The sequence below is a fragment of the Oryzias latipes genome, chromosome 19, assembly GCF_002234675.1.
Source record: "Oryzias latipes chromosome 19, ASM223467v1".
In the NCBI taxonomy this organism is placed as follows: domain Eukaryota; kingdom Metazoa; phylum Chordata; class Actinopteri; order Beloniformes; family Adrianichthyidae; genus Oryzias; species Oryzias latipes.
The window spans coordinates 2314342-2331857 of record NC_019877.2 but is presented as its reverse complement, the minus strand read 5'-3'; the positions used below and the strand labels follow the sequence as shown (position 1 = coordinate 2331857).

Genomic DNA, 17516 nt, shown 5'->3' with positions numbered 1-17516 from the left:
TTCAGCCAAAACTCCTAGACGAGGATTTATTTTGTAGATTTCATCTTCAGTATTTACAATCTTACAATGAAAACACATCAGACCTGTGGTTGATGTTTAGCTTTGAAGTGTTTTTTTTGTTTGTTTTTTTTTAAAGAGCGGCAGAATAAATAGGTAGATAAAGATCCAGGAGCAGAAAAAAACATTAAAAGAAACCAAGGATTTGATTGAAAAGAGGAGCATCGGCTGTGTTGGCGTCTTCTTTTTATTGCGCTAAAGAGGGAAGCTCCTTGGGCTGTGATGGAGGAGGGAGGGGCGGAGGGCAGTTTGGGGCTCGGACTCCGGGCTTTTTCGCCAGAGGCTTTTTCGGCGGTTGGAGCCGGGGCGCCGGCTTTGGCAGGATCTTTGCATCGTCTCTGGAGGCCGTGGTTGGGGGGGGCGGGGCCTGCATCTTCGGAGGCCCCGGGGCCCTCGGTTTAGAGAACTCCACTGTTATCTGCTCTTCATCCTGGTTGCCTTTGGAGTTAAACGTCCTCTTTGCTGCACGGTGACAGACGATGACAGAAAAATGCTTACTTTTTGTGATGTGAGGCAGCAAAAACAGCAGTTTTAAATATAACTAAAGCGATGTCACTCCCTCCTCGCCACCCCATTCTGACCCGCCCCCACTGGCTGAGCGGTTGCTACACGGCCCCTCACTCTCCCCGTCTTCCTTTGCGACCCCGGTCAGAGCTGATGATAAAAAACACTATTTTTCAAAATGGCTGCTTTTCTGTTGGTTTTTCTCCATAGCAACCATTTGATGTTTTGGTCACCTGGGAGTGCCAAACAGGTCAATGTAATTTTTTGAAGAATCTGCAAAAGTAAACTCTTGGATTCCCTTAGCAACGGAGTTTATTTGTTAACCAAGCCCACATTCCTAATATTTTCATATCGTATGTTACAGCATTCATTCAGAGCTATGGTAACAAAGCAATCTCCCCTTCCTGGGATCAATTACACTTCCATGCATCCATCCATCCATCCATCCATCCATCCATTCATCCATCCATCCATCCATCATTACCCTTAATCCTTCTTGGGTTGCAGCAACCATGAATGCTGTTTTATTATATTAGCATTAGAAACGCCGTGTGGCGTTTGACTCACGTTTGTACGGACATTGGATCTTCACAAGTGGAGAATCCGGTGGTGCCTCCAGAATCGGCTCTAGCGGGCTTTGATCCGAGGTCTGCCTCTGGGTGGCGGTCCTCGCCAGGCCCGGCGTTGACCCGGCCGCAGACCATGCCGCTCCGGGGGGGCTGGGGGTTGGTGTCGAGGAAGCAACGGAGGACGACGTGATGGCGGATGGCGGCGTCTCGCTTGTGGGACTGTTCCATGTCGTGGTTCCACTACGGCTGCCCACAGAGCCCGATTTGACCAGAACCCCGCTGTCCTGAGAGGAAGTGCTGATGGGAACACGGATTCACACGTCAGTTTATGCTGCTTTATGTAGAAAATAGAATAAAAACTCATAACTTAGTCTCAGTAAACACACTTCTTCCTCACAAAAACTTAACAGAAATATGTTATAACTTAAAGCCTTAAAAGTAAGAATTTGTAAAAAAATATGACTTATTTATAAAAACAAATACGTAGCAGCCAAATGTCTGTAAAAGTGAGATTTTAAAAAAATGCTGGAAAAGTGAATTAAAGAACTTTTGGCAACAAAAGCAGGAAACTAAAAATGTGAAAGTCAATATTACTAAACTGAAGTATAACATGCAGATTAAACATAAAGACAACCAGACTGAAAGCTGATGGTTTAGCAGATAAAACAGCATCAATGATTTTTCTTTTTTCTACTTTCCTTTTTTATTGTTCTTAATATTTGAACAAAAACATCAGTGGTTGTTAGTAAAGTTCAGTAGGAGTCCATTAATTCATGCAGACAAAGACGGACTTTCAATCAAATAGGGAAGTACCGGAAATCAATAATGGAGGATTAATTCTTGCTATTTAAACAACGAGTAAATGTTGTGGGTGTTTTCCTTTTGGCTGGAAAATTATGACCCAATCTGGCAACACCAGCAGAGAATAAATTATAATTTAGGAGGAGGATTTAAAATTTCAAGAAGATAACGATATTTTATTTTATTTATACATTTATAAATTTACATGTTGATGAATCTACGTATTGTTTCCTTTGATTTTTGGAAGTTGCTTCAAATCAATCAATCAGTTCCTGTCATGAAAGGTAAAAGCAGATTATTAATTTCTAATCAAACATTGATGGTTCTGAATTAAAGACTATAAAACGCAGAAACAACTTCCAACCACAAAAAGGAAAAATGCATTCCAGCTTAAAAGTTGGTCAATTTGACAAAAAGCTTTTACATTTAGGAAACTAAAACACTTTTATTTGGTTTAATTTAAAAACCCTTGTGCTATCTTAGATGACCCCCCTCTTCCATTGACGTGTTCTCCCTACCATAACAAAGGTGGATAAAGGTGGAAAGATTTCATGTAATCCATGGACACCAGTGAAGATCACAAATCATTGAAGAAAAAAGGTTCAGAGCACTGTCTAGTGGGTCTAGATGACCCAACTCCCAATGTTAAAGTGCCTAGGATAGCACAAGGGTTACTAAAGGAATTGTGTTCTTCTGGGATTGACCCTCTGCAGACGGAACGACGGATCTGATCCGCTGATGGGATGAGGGTTCTGGGTGTGGAAGCTGGTACCTGTTTGTTCTGGAGACGGGGAAGTGAAAAGAGGAAGAGAGCGCTGATGCCGAGGAAACCGTCCTGGCCAGTTTCTCCTTCTCTGGATGGACGGACTGGAAAGTAGAAGCGGGCGTTTCTGGGGTTTCAGGCAGATCTGGGATGTCAAAGGGTTCAGCTGAAGAAAAAGAGACAAACATTTGTGAGGTTGTTGTTGTTTTTTTTAGCTTTCCTCTCCCTTGAAGCGAGCGCTGATGCTTTAAAGGACAGGAAAGTTGTGAGCTGAAGCTGCTGTGGTCTGACAGCTTCCGCTGCTGTGGCTGAGTGGATGCACTGATAGAGTGGCAGCATCACCTCTCTGTGCGCCCAGTGGTTAGCAGCAGCAATCAGCGGAAACGGTCGCCTAAAAACGGCTCTGCGGGGGCTTAAAACGGGCCGTTCTAACCTGAGCTGATAAGAGAGACTGAGATGATCTGCGAAGCGACCACGACCGCACAGCAGGTCTGTCAGAGCCGGCTTTGGTCAGAGACAAAAGGCCGCAGCCGTGCGTCCGCATACCTTCAGGAAACAGCCTGGAGCTGTACTGGATGAGAGGTTCGATGACCATCACCACCTGGACGGAGGACGCCGACGCCATGTCCAACAGAGCAGCCTCCCTGTGGAGGGTCAGACACACATTAAAACATGAAAAAAGGATTTTAAACCCGTGACCTGTCTTTTAATCAAGCAGAACAGGAAGTCAGTAGTTTTTTTTAACCCTGTGTGGTTCCCATTTCAGGCGGTACAAGCAAGCAGTGTCTAGCAGACCACAAAGCCCCACGAGGCCAACTTCTGTCTGCTGCAAACTGCTTTCTAATGTGAAGAATAAAGAGAGTTCAAAGTTCTATGAGCTACAAAGTCTCAGACTAGACTGTTTCTTAAAAACAAATCAGTCTAACAAGTCAGTTTGAGGTTTTGAAACATTTTAGAACTTTTCCAAACATTTCTCTCTTGAATGTTTCGTGATTTTGCGCCTCTTCACACATTGATAGTTCAAGACATGTCATGCTTTTATTTGGCCTGGTTTCCTTTCACACTTCCTTCCCGCTTTGGAGCAAAGCGGACTGAAGTCAGTTGTGAACAGGAAGGGGAACCAACGATAAAGAAATAATCAACCGGCCCCCTTTTATACTTTGTAGAAGTCAGAAACTGTACATTTGCTCTCCATATTTGAAGGAAAGGTGACCTGCAGTCACAACTCGCCAACATTTTGGTGGTTGAACGCCCCAATCCAACCCTCAATGTTGAGGATCAAGCAGAAAGGCAGCAGGTACCACTTTTAGAGTCTTTGGGTTGAGCAATCTATGGTTTCCAACCCACCACCTCATGACAACTTTACTAATTTTCACTAATTATTTATGATGCAACAGACAAAAGTCACACCTGCAACACATCCAGCTTTAAATTCAGGGGCCCAACAATTGATCCCTGTGGGACTCCATTTGTAAACACTATCAGGGTGTTGTCAATGAAACCCATAGAATGTAAATAAATATGATATAGGCTGAACATTTCCAATGGTGCACATGAGGATTTGCTGTGTCAGTGACATGTTTGTACCGTTTGTGTAACACAAAGTCCTTAAAGACCCACTCCAATGAAAATGGTGTTTTTAACATGTTTTTGTGGCATTTTTCTGATTGTGGGGGACATATGTGAAGAAAATTAAACTTGAAATTGCATGTCGGAGTATTTCCTTAATTCAAATTCAAGAAGCAACTGAAAAAAGCAGTTAGAAAGAGATCGTAGTTTCGACGTGGAAAATACGCCGACGTGTGAATCCACTCGTAGACGACTGGGTCCACGAACGTCAGAGAGTGTGTTAACAGACGGATGATGGGAACAGGGGGTGGGCTTACACTGCAGTCCTGCCCACAACTCAGAGCTACATTTCTAATGAAGCCCTGCTGCTCTGCAGAAACGACACAGGTTTTTGGGATTTTGGCTAAAAATGTCGTACTCATGATAAAAAAGACAAAAGCTGATCGGAGTGGGACTTCAAGGGGTTAAAGCCTGGGTGATTTTCGTTACACACCCCTCAGCCTTTGGCCAGAGCAGGTTCGGCCCCAAGACGATGGCGATGTTACTGGGGGTCATCTTGTTCACAGCCTGTTGCTTGGACAACAGAGACAGGAACTGGACCAGATACCTGGCAGGTAAAGTGAGACAAAACCAAATCACTGCATGGATTCCAGCGGTATCTGTCTTAACCTGATATATTTTCAATTTTATTGCAGAAATATCTGCAGAAAACTACAACGTCACTCTTAATGTATGAGTTCTTTCATAAAAACTGAGTCAAAAACACAAACATGATCTGTCGCATTAATGATTCATGTAATCTGTGCATCTTAACTTTCTGAAAACACCTTACAGCTTCATAGACGGCATTATAAAGCTTTACTATAAGCTTGATAAAACCGAGTAAGGTAAGTGTGTTCTTCCGGACGGCCTCTCACCTGAGGTTATTGTAGTTTTCAGGTGGGAGTTTCTTCAGTAAAACCTTGAACTGCTCCAGCTTCTTGTCCAGCTCTTTTTCCCTGCAAGGACAAAAAAAACAAAAAAAAGCTCTAGAAGGAGAAGAAAGGGAGAGGATGAAATGTCAAAAATCAGCTACAAAACCCACCCTGCAGCTTTAAACCAATCGTTGTAGAGGTCAAAGGTCATCAAGGGTTCAGGAAGCTCTCTGAGGTAACACTTCAGCGCTCCTGTCAGGAAACACAGAACCCCTTTTTCATAAACAACAGGGCTTTTATTTTGTAGAAAAGATGTTTGTCCGTTCATGTGAAGACATGGACGCTCTCGCGCACGAGGAAACAGAAAATGAAAGACAAACGGGAGACGCCGCGCTCTGGAAGGCGCCACAGATTCTGGAGCTTTGAGGAGAAAGCAGCTGTGGAAGCAGAAGAAGAATGTTTGATCAAATGTTTTTTCACTGAGCAACACGCCCAGTGTCAGGGCAGAAAAGCTGGAGAATGTTGGTTTATTCTGATGATAAGACAGACTGTTTGGTGGTGCATTGTGGGAACTGGTCCTGCAGTGAAAATGGGTTTGGAATGAGGAACAGGAAGTTAGAGCAGAGTCCACACTGAGACGTTTTCATTTTCCAACACTTCACTCTTTCAGAAACCAAACTTTACCTTTACTGGAAATTCCCAACACATGTATTTAGTCTCCCATCTTTCTGGATTCTTTCCTCCATCTTTTGTTGTCTTTCTGACATCTTTGTTCCTTCTTTCAGCCGCCTTTCTCTCATCTTTGCTTTTCTCTCCTTCTGCCATCTTCCTGTCATCTTCTTGCAGTCTTTCTCTTTTCTTTTCCCAACTTTCACTCGTCCATTTATCTCTCGTCTTTCTACCGTCTTTCCATCTTCCTTCCTTCTTTCTGCCATCTTCCTGTCATCTTTTTGCAGTCTGTCTCTTGCCTTTCCCTCCATTATTCTCTCATCTTTCTGTATTTCTATATTTTCTATATTTCTAGATATTCTGAAAGTCTGCTTAATGTTAAAAAATACCGTATTTTCCGGACTACAAGTCGCACCGGAGTATAAGTCGCACCAGCCCAAAAATGCATTATAAAGTAGAAAAAAACACAGATAACTCGCACTGGACTATAAGTCGCATTTTGACGGGAAATTTATTTGACAAAATCTGAGACCAAGAACTAATAACTTTCACAAACTCATATGACCCAATCATAGCAGACTGTTTATCTCATAATTTCAGAATAATTCTTTCTCAAACTTATTTATTTATTCTTTTCATGAAGCATCATTGGCCAACTAATACTCTGTTTTCATCCTGTATTTGTAGAAACGGTTATTTTTATTGCATTAGATTATTCTGAATCTATGAAATCATTGGAAAATAGAATATAATGTTTTTAGCCTTCAAGATCTTACTGTAAAAAAAGTTTGCTGATTCTCTGAGTCACTTAACATACTCTTAACACTTAACATACCTCATACATCAAATTGACCCAGGAACATCATCTCTGTTCCTTACAAATGAACATAACAGGAGGATTAATAATGTATTTATTTCAATTTATTTCTAATATAAGTCTCTGCGGAGTATAAGTCGCACCCCTTGCCAAACTATGAAAAAAAGGGCGACTTATAGTCCGGAAAATACGGTATTCTTTTTTACCATAAACAGGTCAGTTAACATGGATGTGAGGAAGGAGTTTAACTCGTTCCTGCTTCCTAATTTTTAGAATACTTCCTTAAATATACGAGGAAGCATTCTCGGTGTGCGCGTCAGGACAGCTCCTGCCGCAGGTCCGTTTCAACGTTAACAAACAGGAAGGAGTCGTCCTCACCGGCCACAGCGTGCGGGTCCATCCTGAACTCGCTGTGGTCGACTGTTCCCTGGTCCAGACTCGTCTTCAGCCTCTTCATCACTGAAGCGGCTGCAGCCAGACGAAACAAACCCTGCGGGGATCCCAGCAGAGCAGGTGAGGCAGCAGCTTAGCATGAAGATGAAGTGATGAAGAACCTGTCATCGGACCCACCTCCTCCCTCATGCCCGTCCTCAGCAGCATGTGAATACACTCCTGAATGGGAACGGCGATTTCTATGTTGGACTGGGACAGATGTGTGAGCAGATGTTCCCCGTAGACCCTCTGCTTGGAGAGGCTCACCGCCGGCCCTTTTCGACACAGAAGAACCCAGAAAATGAGAACAGAATCTGCACTTTTACCGGCACAGATCGGCCTGATGACGACTCACCTTTCTGACTGTGATTCTCTTTCAGCTCGCTGATGTTTTTGTCCAGGAACTCCACTGAGTTCTTGTGGTATTCTGCCTGCAGCTCCAGAAGCTGTCGTTCACAAACAGGAAGTGCGGTTAGGACCCTTTTTGTGCACTGACATCAGGGCGTCGTCTTCACGAGACTCACGTGTATGAAGTAGTTAGCATAGTCGTCTTCTTTCGTGGCAAAGTGATAGAGGTCTGCAGAGTACTGGTCCTGCGGGGGCAGAAGGGGATGGGAGGTCAGGAATAATCAGCAGAGGTTCATGAACGTCTCAGGGGGAAACTCTGAAACCTTGATGCTCTCCAGTTTCCTCCAGGCTTCCTCCACTTCCTCCCGGAGCCCGTCCTGCTTGGCCTGGGGGGCGGTGCTGGCTTGACTCCTGAGTCTGGCGTTGTTCCAGTCGGTGGTGAGTCTCGCAAACTGTTTCTTGTTCCTCAGGACTTCTGGCAGGTCGTCCTGAAGGGAGACACCTCTGCTTTATTTTCAAACCTACGCTGGACGTCTGGGACCTCACAAGCACGAAACAAAACCCCTTACTGAAAAAGAGCCTCTTCCTAAAAAAGAAATGTGATTCATTTATTTCAGAGAGCTTGGAGATGTGATAATAAAAACATGGGTGTACAGATTTTAATAAGAAAAAAGACTTATAAATGGCCTTTGTGGTCTAAAACATCCCATTTCTTTTGAGTGAAACCGTCTCCAGCCGCTCTCACCTCGCTGAGCTTATTGAGCGGCTCCAGAACCTCTTTTTCCACTTTCACCTCAAAGTCTGCCAGCATGCTGGCCAGCATCTTCTCCATGAAGCAGCACATCTCCAGAACTCTCCTGCGGCGCACGGGGAAGCCGTGAGAACCAACCAGCAAGAAGAACAAAAGAGACTTCTGGAAACATTTGAACCTGAAACCAGACATTTCTACGACAAACCATTGTGTCGACAAGCAGAACTGAGGTTAGAGGTTTCAGTCCTAACTCACAGAGCATCCTCTTTCCTTGGATCTACATATAAAAGTCAAGAGCTCGTCATGTGACGACGGTTAAAGAGGCAGAAGCTGGAAGCTGTCACCTGATTGAGGAGTGAGCATCGAAGTCTTTCAGGCTCTCCGCCATGCTGACAGACAGCTGCATGAGTGGGAGCTTTTTCTGCAGACACAGGAACCGCTGTTAGTTTGGAAAACACGGCAGAGGACACGTCCAACGCCTCCTGCAGCCCTCATTACCATCCGCTTCTCTGCCTCCAGGCCCGGTTGGCTCTGCATGCAGCCCTGCAGCTTCTTGGAGAGGACCTGAGCCGCCTTTCGGGCCGGCTCCACCCGCTGCTCCACCTGCATCCCACCACAAGTAGCCCAATTATTTCATATCAAGTCTATTACAGAGTTTGCAGAAACCCTGAATCGTGTGATCAATGAAAGAGACGTAAGACTCATATTAAAAAGTGTCCTAAAGATAGTGTTGAGATAAATGAGTGTTTTCTATCTGCAGGCGTTAAAACGGGACCAACGCACAGCAGAGGTCTCAGACTTTGATGCCTGCAAATGAACAAGCATCCCCATAACTAAACGCAGATAACCTGCAAGAATAAACACCTTTTCCTGTTGATTGATTTGCTCCAAGCCGTCTTTTTTTGTCGTGCATTTGCAGCAGTTTTAGGTTCAATGAGAAAAAGAAACATTTTCTCTTTCATTGGAAACTTTTTACGACTAAGCTGAGTCTTAGTTGTCTTAGTCAAAAAAATTTGAAAAATCACAACGACAATTAAAAAAACCAAAGATTTATTTACATGTTAAATACAAAACAAAAACCAAATAACATTTTGGAAAACAATAGTTGTTTCTGGAGTTTTTCTTTTCCAAAAGGTAAAGTAGTTGCTTTGCTTTTTTTAAAAATTGTTATTGTGATCTTTAAAATGCTTTTGCATCGAGTGACTTGCTGATGTGATTTGAACCTCGGGGCCACCGTTGGCAGTGATTATTTTTAGACCAAAAACAAGAAAAAAACAAACAAACAAACAATTAAACAAAGAAAACAAACAAACAAACAAACAAACCCTTTGGCCTGTTACAGACCCAAAATCCAAATTCTGGAGAGTGATATGAGACGACAGAACCTGGAGGTCCCAGATCAACAATCTCCTCCACCTTTCATTTCATTGTATACGCGTATGATGTCAATTGTACATGTGCACAGTGACAGTAAAGGCGTTTTATTCTTAACGTCAGCAAAACTAAGGATCTGATGGAGGACTTCAGTACAGAGCGGGTGAGGATCTAGCAGCCCCTGGAGGAAGCACAGAGTTTCCAGTAGGTCTTCATCTCACACAGGATCGGCCCTCAAAGGTGCAAAAGACATCCTACACCTGCACCATTGACGGTGGCGCGATCGTCCAAATGCACCATCCTGACCTGGAGACACGGATCTCAGATTCCAGGCCTGGGGGGGCCGGCATCCTGCTGGTTCTTCAGAAACCCTGCTGGTCACCTGGATCAGTACGGCCAGTAAGGAGCTCCGAGAGGACTTTGAAGGACCTCAGTCCTCCCAACGGTGGACTCTAGTGTCAGGTCTCTCTGGACTCAAACCCCCCACCCCCAGCCACACTACACGTCAGTCAACCTCAACTGTTTCCTCACAGGAAACGGCAGTACTCTACAGCATCTCTGCACAGTCTCGTCACTTTACACGCCTTCAACACTTGGCAGCACGTGGACACCGTGACGCCGTCACCGCCGTACTGCCGGCTATGTCATCGATTTTAGTGACATCTCCTTTATACTTAGTTGCTTAAACTTTTATCATTTTTATACCTACTGCTCTTAGGCCTTTTAGTCTGTTAGACAGTCATGCAATACCTTTCACTACATGTTCTATGTATGTGAAAAGGTGAATTTTCTTTTCTCTGGTGCTGCTTTAAGCCCCGCCCACATCCTAAACTCAGACAGCTGGAGCCCTGAATAAGAAGCACAGAAGGAGCTCTACAAGTCAAAACAGAATTTGTTCACTTGATTAAACCAAAAGCATTTCAAACCCAACGTGTCCCTTTGCTTTTTCCCAAGCAGAGGCACTTCTGTTATCTGATGACGTCCATGTTTTAGCGTGAGCAGACTCTGCAGATCTATTAGTGAATCAAACCAAATGGAAACCTTGATTGAAAGTGTGTTGAGCTCGACAAAGTCCGCCTCTGCAACCACACTTGTGACCTGAAACTGTGCTGCCTTTGGTGCACGGCACGCCGGCATGCCAATGCGGCGAGGGCGAGGATGCATGCAGGCATGCATGGTCCCTCTGCTGAAGCTTCATGCTAATTCCATCAGGACCGTTCCTTAAAAGCCGCTGCACCTCGTGAAGAGCTCAGATCAGGGCCAAACTCCATGTAACGTGAGGCTTTCACAGCTTTTCTTTGTGTTACAGCAGATTTTTTCATCAGTTTTCTTTCTTTATCTTTCCTGGATTTTCTTTTCTCTTCCCCATTTCAAATGTTTAGTCCCAGTGCATTATGGGAAGTGTATGATTTTGATCAATTTTAGTCTCTTGTGTTTCAAATGAATAAACGAATAATGTCCAATCTTGTTGTATTTGTGTTAGGACTCACCATGACCAGATCCTCGTGGAGAAGGTCGGTAGCATCTTGTGACCTGCTGAAGGAGATCAGATCACAGATTCACTAAACTAGCATGTCTGGTAATTAATAACAAAGAAACAAAAACAAAATTATGTTTGCAATCCAAAATGTCACTTTTTAAAATCTTCCCTGTGTTTTTCTATTGCTGCAAAACATTTTTTGCTGCAATATGTGTGTAAAAAAATCAACATTGAGGGTGCAGTTGTGTGTTTGTTTTGTCGAATATCACAACCGCAAATGAAATAATCATGAGAAATCTTAAAGTTACACAGCAGCTGATCAAGCCTGACATGTTACCAGAATCCATAATCTTCAGTTCTTAACTCAAAATCAAAAACATTGAATATGTTTATTTTTTTGATACTGGCATTACGTGGAGCTTTAGGGCCACAATACATCAAATAAATACATTTATGAGAATACAGATATAGAAAGATGATAAAAACTCACAGAATTATAAGTAAGAGTCAAAATTTGACAATAATAAAGTTTTCATTTCTCGATGTAAGTTGAGAATTTACAAGATTTAAGTTATGAAAGTCTGTAAGAAAATATAAGCAACAACAAAAAGAACCAATAGGCTTCCAGCTTTCAGTAAGAGAGACTGTTCTTCACAATTTATTCTCGTAAAATTACGACTTTTTTGGTTTCTGCTAATAATATTCTCCATTTTGTTTTATCCTATTTATAGCACAGATAATTTAACCAACATAGGCTGCTGCAATAAATAAAGCTACCGCTGCTGACTTTACTATTCGCTTGAATTAAAAGAGACATTTGATGTTCAGGTTGGAAGTGAAAGCCCTGCGTGACTGTGTGTGTGTGGTGTGTGTGTGGGTGTGTGTTTGTGCGTGTGTGGGACTTTATGTCTTTTTACAGGGACAGCAGAACTGTGCAGCAACTGTTAACCAAATGGGAAATTTCAGTGAAATCTGCTCATACTACAGACACGGACATGACTCAAAAGTTGTTTTTGCTTCATTAACATCTATCTGTGTGTAAAAGGTACACAACAACAACAACAAAGGAATTCAAGTATGTTCATATTTTATTATTTGATGTTTTCTGACCCTTAAACCCTTAACCAACAGTTACACTTTAGCAGAATGCTGGACGGCAGCATTTGTTCTTTTGTTTTAGCTGGAGCTGATGTAGCATGCTAATGCTTTTTTTTAGGGCAAACCGTTGATAATACATGCAGAAAACTACCAATTGTTTTTGTTTGCAGTACTGATGTTCTTTAAGACAAATCTGTGACAGAGGAAAATATAATTTAACAGAATTCCGGACGGCAGCATTTGTTTTTTGTTTTAGCTGGAGCTGATGTAGCATGCTAATGTTTTAAGGCAAACCGTTGATACATGCAGAAAACTACTCGTTCTTTTTTTGTTTTTGTTCGTAGTACTGATATTCTTTCGGAAAAATCTGTAAAACTGAAAAATATAATTTAACAGAATTCTATATGGCAATATCTGTTTTTTTGTTTTAGCTGGAGCTGATGTAGCATGCTAATGTTAATTAAGCAAACAGTAGATAACAATTGCAGAAAATGTGTTCATTTGCAGTACTGATGCTTTTCATAATGACACTGGGACACCTATAAAACAAATTTTTGCAGAATGCTGGATGGCAGCATTTGTTCTTTTGTTTTAGCTGGAGCTCATGTAGCATGCTAATGTTTTTAAGGCAAAAAGGGAAAAAACAAGTGCAGAAGATTACGATTTTTTTACTAGTTTGTGTCACTGGCATTTGTCATGTTATTTCAGTGAAACTGAATAATAGTTTTGGTGTATTGCTGATAGAAATCATCCTTTTTTTGGGACAGAACAGCCAAAAAAAACAATGATGACTGTGACTCTCAGATCAGAAATAACAAACTTCTTGACCGTGCAACCTCTTAGACTCTGAGTCTGAAGAGGTCCCCTGATTTCAGACAGACAATTGGGAGAGTTTAGGCCTTTTAGGGAATAAACTTAACTTTCACAGACTGCTTGTGTCTGAATTGAGGATCAAACAGACTTTTTTTGTTTTTAACGTGGAGCTAAAACAGAAATGAAGAGTTAACCAAAAACCCAAAAAGAAAACGATCAACCTCATCAGAGGCTTTCATCTCGCGGTGACTCATGGTGCTCTCTGTAAATAAGGGAGGCACCATCCTGTTTCGTTATACGATCACATTCTGTTTGAAACTCTGGGCGCAGAAATCAGACTGACTCATCAAAACTTCAGCTGTTAAAATAATATTAATCCTGAAATAAGTTTCTCACAGATGGGAATCATTATTTCTGGGATGTAACCCAAAAGACTCAAACGTTGGCTCCTAACCTGACGTCACATTTCCTTAATCATGAGTCAAATGAAGCAGGAAAAGATATTTATGTTAGAAAAATCAACAAGAAACAACAGAAAGAAGATTTATTAATTGTAGTTTCTTAAAAATGTTTTTTAAATGAAAAACGTAGAACAGACTGAGTCCTATTCTTGCTTTCAGTTTCTATTTATTGGTAAATAAATTGGCATTATAAGCCGCCTCCTGCACTGAAGGTTCATGCATGCAGAGGGATTTTCTGCTGTTATGTTTCCTAGAGTGCAGAAAGCTGCCGAAGCAAAAAATGCCTCTCAGCTGCCCCCCCTCCTGCAGGCCGGAGCGTCTGTTCAAGCAAAACTGCAATCCTCTCCCCAAAAGGAAGTGAAAGGGGCGTTAGAGTTTTAGCACCTTCCAGAGATACCTGTGGGAGGCCACCCCGCCCCTCTTTCCACCTCTCCAAACAGACAGGAATCGGTGCCACGGTGGGCGTTTGTTTAGATTCTGCATCAAATGTCACAGAAGTGAAGTGAGAGGGAGGTGAAAGGCCGCAGCCTTGCTCGGCTGCAGATGCACGCGCCGGTTTACCGTCTGAGCGTCATGACAGGAGGCGTGACGACAGCAGCCAGACGGTGGAAAGCGTTAGAAAGGTCACACGTCTGCTTTCTGTGACTGAGGCGGAGAACTTTCATCACCTTTTAGTAACCAAAAACCTGTTTCTTTGGGTTTTTCCAAAGTGTGATTGTTTGTTTGACAAACTGGACTCCGTTTGAGCTTCATGCCTCATGACGGTTACCCCCAAAAACCCCCAACGTGTGCCACTTTCAAAGAGGAACTGCCGACCGCTGCAGCGCTGCACCGTTTTCATGCCAGCATTTGAAGAGTGAAAACAGAAACCAAGCCGCGGAAAACTTGGAGAGGAGTCTCTGAACGCTCCTGAAACAAAGGATCCCAACTTTTCATTGACATTTGTGTCTCAAACTGACTGGATTTGGTTCAAAAACCAGCAGTGTTTGAATCCACTGATAAAGGAGCAGGTGCACAGACTTACTTTGCTGCTGATCCAAACTTGAGGAGGCTGAAAGACTGCCGGAGCATCCTGGCTAACGGGAAGTCCAAGCAGATGTTGTCCCGTTCAGGAGTCCTGCTCCACAAACGCCAAACGCATAAGAAACAGGAGGTCAGGGCGGACGGCTCCGCTCTGCTGCTGTCGTGCGGCGGCTGCTCTGCCGTCAGTTTTTGTTCTGGTTTCAGGAGCGCGCTCCTGACTCTGACACAAGTCAGCGAATGAGGAAGTTGCATGCAGTTAAAACGTCGGCCGTGAGAAGCGAGAGAGGCTGAGCTGACGGCTGCCACCGCCAAAGCTGATGCAACGCTCGTCTAATAGTTGGAGAAGATGGTAGAACAATGAAGGATAGATCCGGATACGCAAAGTGAAGTCCTGAGCTGGATGAAGAGTTTCCTCCAAGCAGGCCGCCGTTGAGCTGCGCTCCGGAGCCACAAGGATGTGAAAAGGCAAAAAGAGGAAACCGTTGCTTTTTTTTTTTTTTAATTCCCGTCAAACAAAAAAAAAAAAAGAAGTTCAGATTTAAACGAGACTAATGTTTCATCAGTTTGTCGTCTTTTTTCTCCCTCCTAAACAAAACAGAGGAGCATTACAGCGGCGGATCACATCGCTTTCTTTTTTTTTAACGCCGTCTTCCTCTTTTGTCATTTTAGAAATGGGGAAGACGGACGTTGTGAAAGTGAGAAAACAACGTTTTAAACACAAATTCAACGTTTTACTCAAATCCTAAAAAAAAGGAAACGTTGTTTTGTCAGAAGTTGACATGACCTCTGACCTCAACACTCGCAAAAACCTGAAATAATTGAAGTTTTTTTTATTGAGGATGAAAGACGAATGAAAAAATATTGTTTCTTTTTTTAATGTAGAGCAGAAAGATGTAAACAATAGCTTCACACAGAAGTCAAATAACAGCCATGAGTAGCTTTAAACGGCTTCCACGGCCCCCTTTGACCTACACCTACCCCCTTCAGGCTCCCCTTCTACCCCTGCCAGCCCGGTCAGAGCTGCACACAAATACAAAAAAAATACTTTTTTTTTTTTAAAATGGTGGCCTTCTGTTGGTTTTATCTCCATAGCAACCATTTCATTTTTTGGTCGCCTGGGGATGACGAACAAGTCAATGTCATTTTTAGAGGAATCTGCTAAAGTAAACTTCTTGATTTCCTTAGCAACAGAGGCTTTTTGTTAGCCACGCCCACATTCCTATTATTATCGTCTTTCATTCAGCTTAAAGGATTCGTGGAATAAATGTGCCGGCAACAGGGGAACGCCACTTTTGCGCCAACGGCGTTCATAATCCCAATGATGCTCGAGGAGTTAGGAGACGACATTTGTAGAAAGTACTAAAGGAGTTTTTATTTTTATTTTTTGAAGGTCAAAGGTCAGCAGAACTTGTGCTGTGGTTTTAGACTTTACCTTGACAAATGAGAGTGAAATTTCATGCTCGAACAAAAGTTTGTTTCATTTTACAGCTGATTTTTTTTTTTTTACCATTATGATCAATTTATTTAAAAAAAAATACAGATGTTAAAAAGATGAAAACCCACAAAAAATGACATAAAAAAGAATTCAAATCATTTTAAAAAAAACACATTTCAACAGATAAATAAAAGACACTTAAAGAAAAGATTATTTTTTTCTTCTGTGTTGAGTCTTTATGTCTTCCACTTCTTTCTCCATTAGATGATACTCCACTGTAGTTTCCGTCAGCTGGAAAAGAAATTCACTGTTTGTCATTAAATCCCTACATGTAAAGACGGAATTTTGTTATTTGTATGTACATTTCAAGGTCAAATCGATGCCTTTAGATGTACTTTTCCTGTGAAGAAATGACTAAAAACGTACCATGTCCAGCAGAACCTCAATCTTTAATTTCAAGAGATTGTTTTCCTCCTCCAGTTGGAGATTTTTCTTTTTGAGCCGCTGCATTTCCCTACTAGACGTGTTCCCAACGGACTCTAAAGAAAAATCAAATGTAAGATATTAATATTGGGATAAAGCAAACTAGTGAAGAAAAAACAAACATCTTTTGACTCTATTTTTGTTATGAAAACACTTCACTTTGCTAGGAATAAACAAAATTTTCTCTTTTCCTGATGTTTTTCTAAAATACTTGTCTTTTAAATCTATTTTCCTTGAGTGAGTATTGTAAACACCTTTTGCTTAAACAAAATATATTTCTATTTCTTTGACTGAACACAGTAAGCGATGCAGGAAATAGTCATAAAAACGAAACGAATGGAAGATTTTAATCCACAGAGAACACAAGTCAAGGATTTAAGACCTTGATTTGAACATAACCTGTTTATTGAAGTTAAATGTAAAGAAGATGCAACACAAACTGTGTGAGGAGTCACTACCTGTGATCCACTGTCCACCTTCAAACTTCCAGATTTGGCCTCCGATGTTGGCCTCGGGAGGTCCGTACTCTAAGCCCAGCTCTAGTTCTTTGGTCGAATGATCCAACTAAAACAGATGAAAAGGTCAAATAAACACCAGGATATGATGAAAGCTTCTCCCTTTTCTGCTCACTTCATCAGCCATCCTTCATAACCTTAACTATAATTACAAACACAGCCCTGTAATTAAAGTGAGGCTTTTCACTCACCGTGTGAAGGCTGGACATGGACGCAGATCTGCGGGAAAGAGTTTTCTTCGGACTGAACAAGTTTCCAAACAGCGGCATCTTCAGAGATCTTTTAAGGTCCTGCATAGGAGAGTCACAGCGATCCCAGTGTCTGTATAACGTCAGCTAACATTTGTTTATGGTTGCTAACGGCAGCAACTAAAGGGGGTTAAGCTAGCATGCTAATACATGATGCTAGCTGTCTAAAACAATCGTATCTGGTAGATTTTGTGATGATGTATTCATTTATTTTTTAACTTATAAGAGAATTTAGTAGTTTTTGTGTTACTTTGACCTTTCAGATAATATATTTACCTCCATATATTGTTTTTATTTAGAATCCGAGTGTACTGTGTTGATATTCGCTTGTTTTTAGCATGCTAACTACCTACTGCGCAAGTGCGAAGTTACCATTTGAAACTGTAAAATGT

The 17516-nt window shown here is 42.0% G+C and overlaps 2 protein-coding genes across 3 annotated transcripts; both read right to left on the bottom strand.

The window, feature by feature from the left end:
* Positions 1-12: 12 nt before the first annotated feature.
* Positions 13-14922, bottom strand: LOC101163115 (SH3 domain-binding protein 1). 2 transcript variants are annotated; one of them, XM_020712355.2, is made up of 17 exons: positions 14445-14922; positions 11059-11101; positions 8693-8797; positions 8539-8615; positions 8189-8300; positions 7767-7931; positions 7620-7688; positions 7451-7541; positions 7234-7370; positions 7042-7153; positions 5348-5429; positions 5181-5261; positions 4757-4870; positions 3241-3338; positions 2704-2860; positions 1129-1427; positions 13-519 (listed from the first exon to the last, which is right to left on the bottom strand). In XM_020712355.2, exons 1-17 carry the CDS (start codon positions 14693-14695, stop codon positions 245-247), a joined length of 2268 nt encoding a protein of 755 aa, XP_020568014.1. In that variant the 5' UTR covers positions 14696-14922; the 3' UTR covers positions 13-244. The 2 variants fall into 2 exon arrangements, with proteins under 2 accessions (XP_020568014.1, XP_011486153.1); XM_011487851.3 differs by having other exon boundaries at positions 11059-11104; positions 14445-14920.
* Positions 14923-15789: 867 nt separating this feature from the next.
* Positions 15790-17490, bottom strand: cby1 (chibby family member 1, beta catenin antagonist). Its single transcript, XM_004080120.4, has 5 exons — positions 17401-17490; positions 17068-17166; positions 16820-16925; positions 16305-16417; positions 15790-16169 (listed from the first exon to the last, which is right to left on the bottom strand). Exons 1-5 carry the CDS (start codon positions 17404-17406, stop codon positions 16089-16091), a joined length of 405 nt encoding a protein of 134 aa, XP_004080168.1. The 5' UTR covers positions 17407-17490; the 3' UTR covers positions 15790-16088.
* Positions 17491-17516: the final 26 nt, after the last annotated feature.

What these genes read in the sequence shown, in the direction of transcription:
- LOC101163115 (XM_011487851.3), bottom strand. Translation starts at nt 14,695, where the DNA reads ATGCAACTTCCTCATTCGCTGACTTGTGTCAGAGTCAGGAGCGCGCTC. An exon ending in TGGAGGCAGAGAAGCGGATG is followed by an intron (nt 8,616 to 8,692) that starts GTAATGAGGGCT and finishes CTGTGTCTGCAG; the next exon opens with AAAAAGCTCCCACTCATGCA. An exon ending in CGCTCAATAAGCTCAGCGAG is followed by an intron (nt 7,932 to 8,188) that starts GTGAGAGCGGCT and finishes GTCTCCCTTCAG; the next exon opens with GACGACCTGCCAGAAGTCCT.
- cby1 (XM_004080120.4), bottom strand. An exon ending in CCATGTCCAGCCTTCACACG is followed by an intron (nt 16,926 to 17,067) that starts GTGAGTGAAAAG and finishes CATCTGTTTTAG; the next exon opens with TTGGATCATTCGACCAAAGA. An exon ending in AGGTGGACAGTGGATCACAG is followed by an intron (nt 16,418 to 16,819) that starts GTAGTGACTCCT and finishes ATTTTTCTTTAG; the next exon opens with AGTCCGTTGGGAACACGTCT.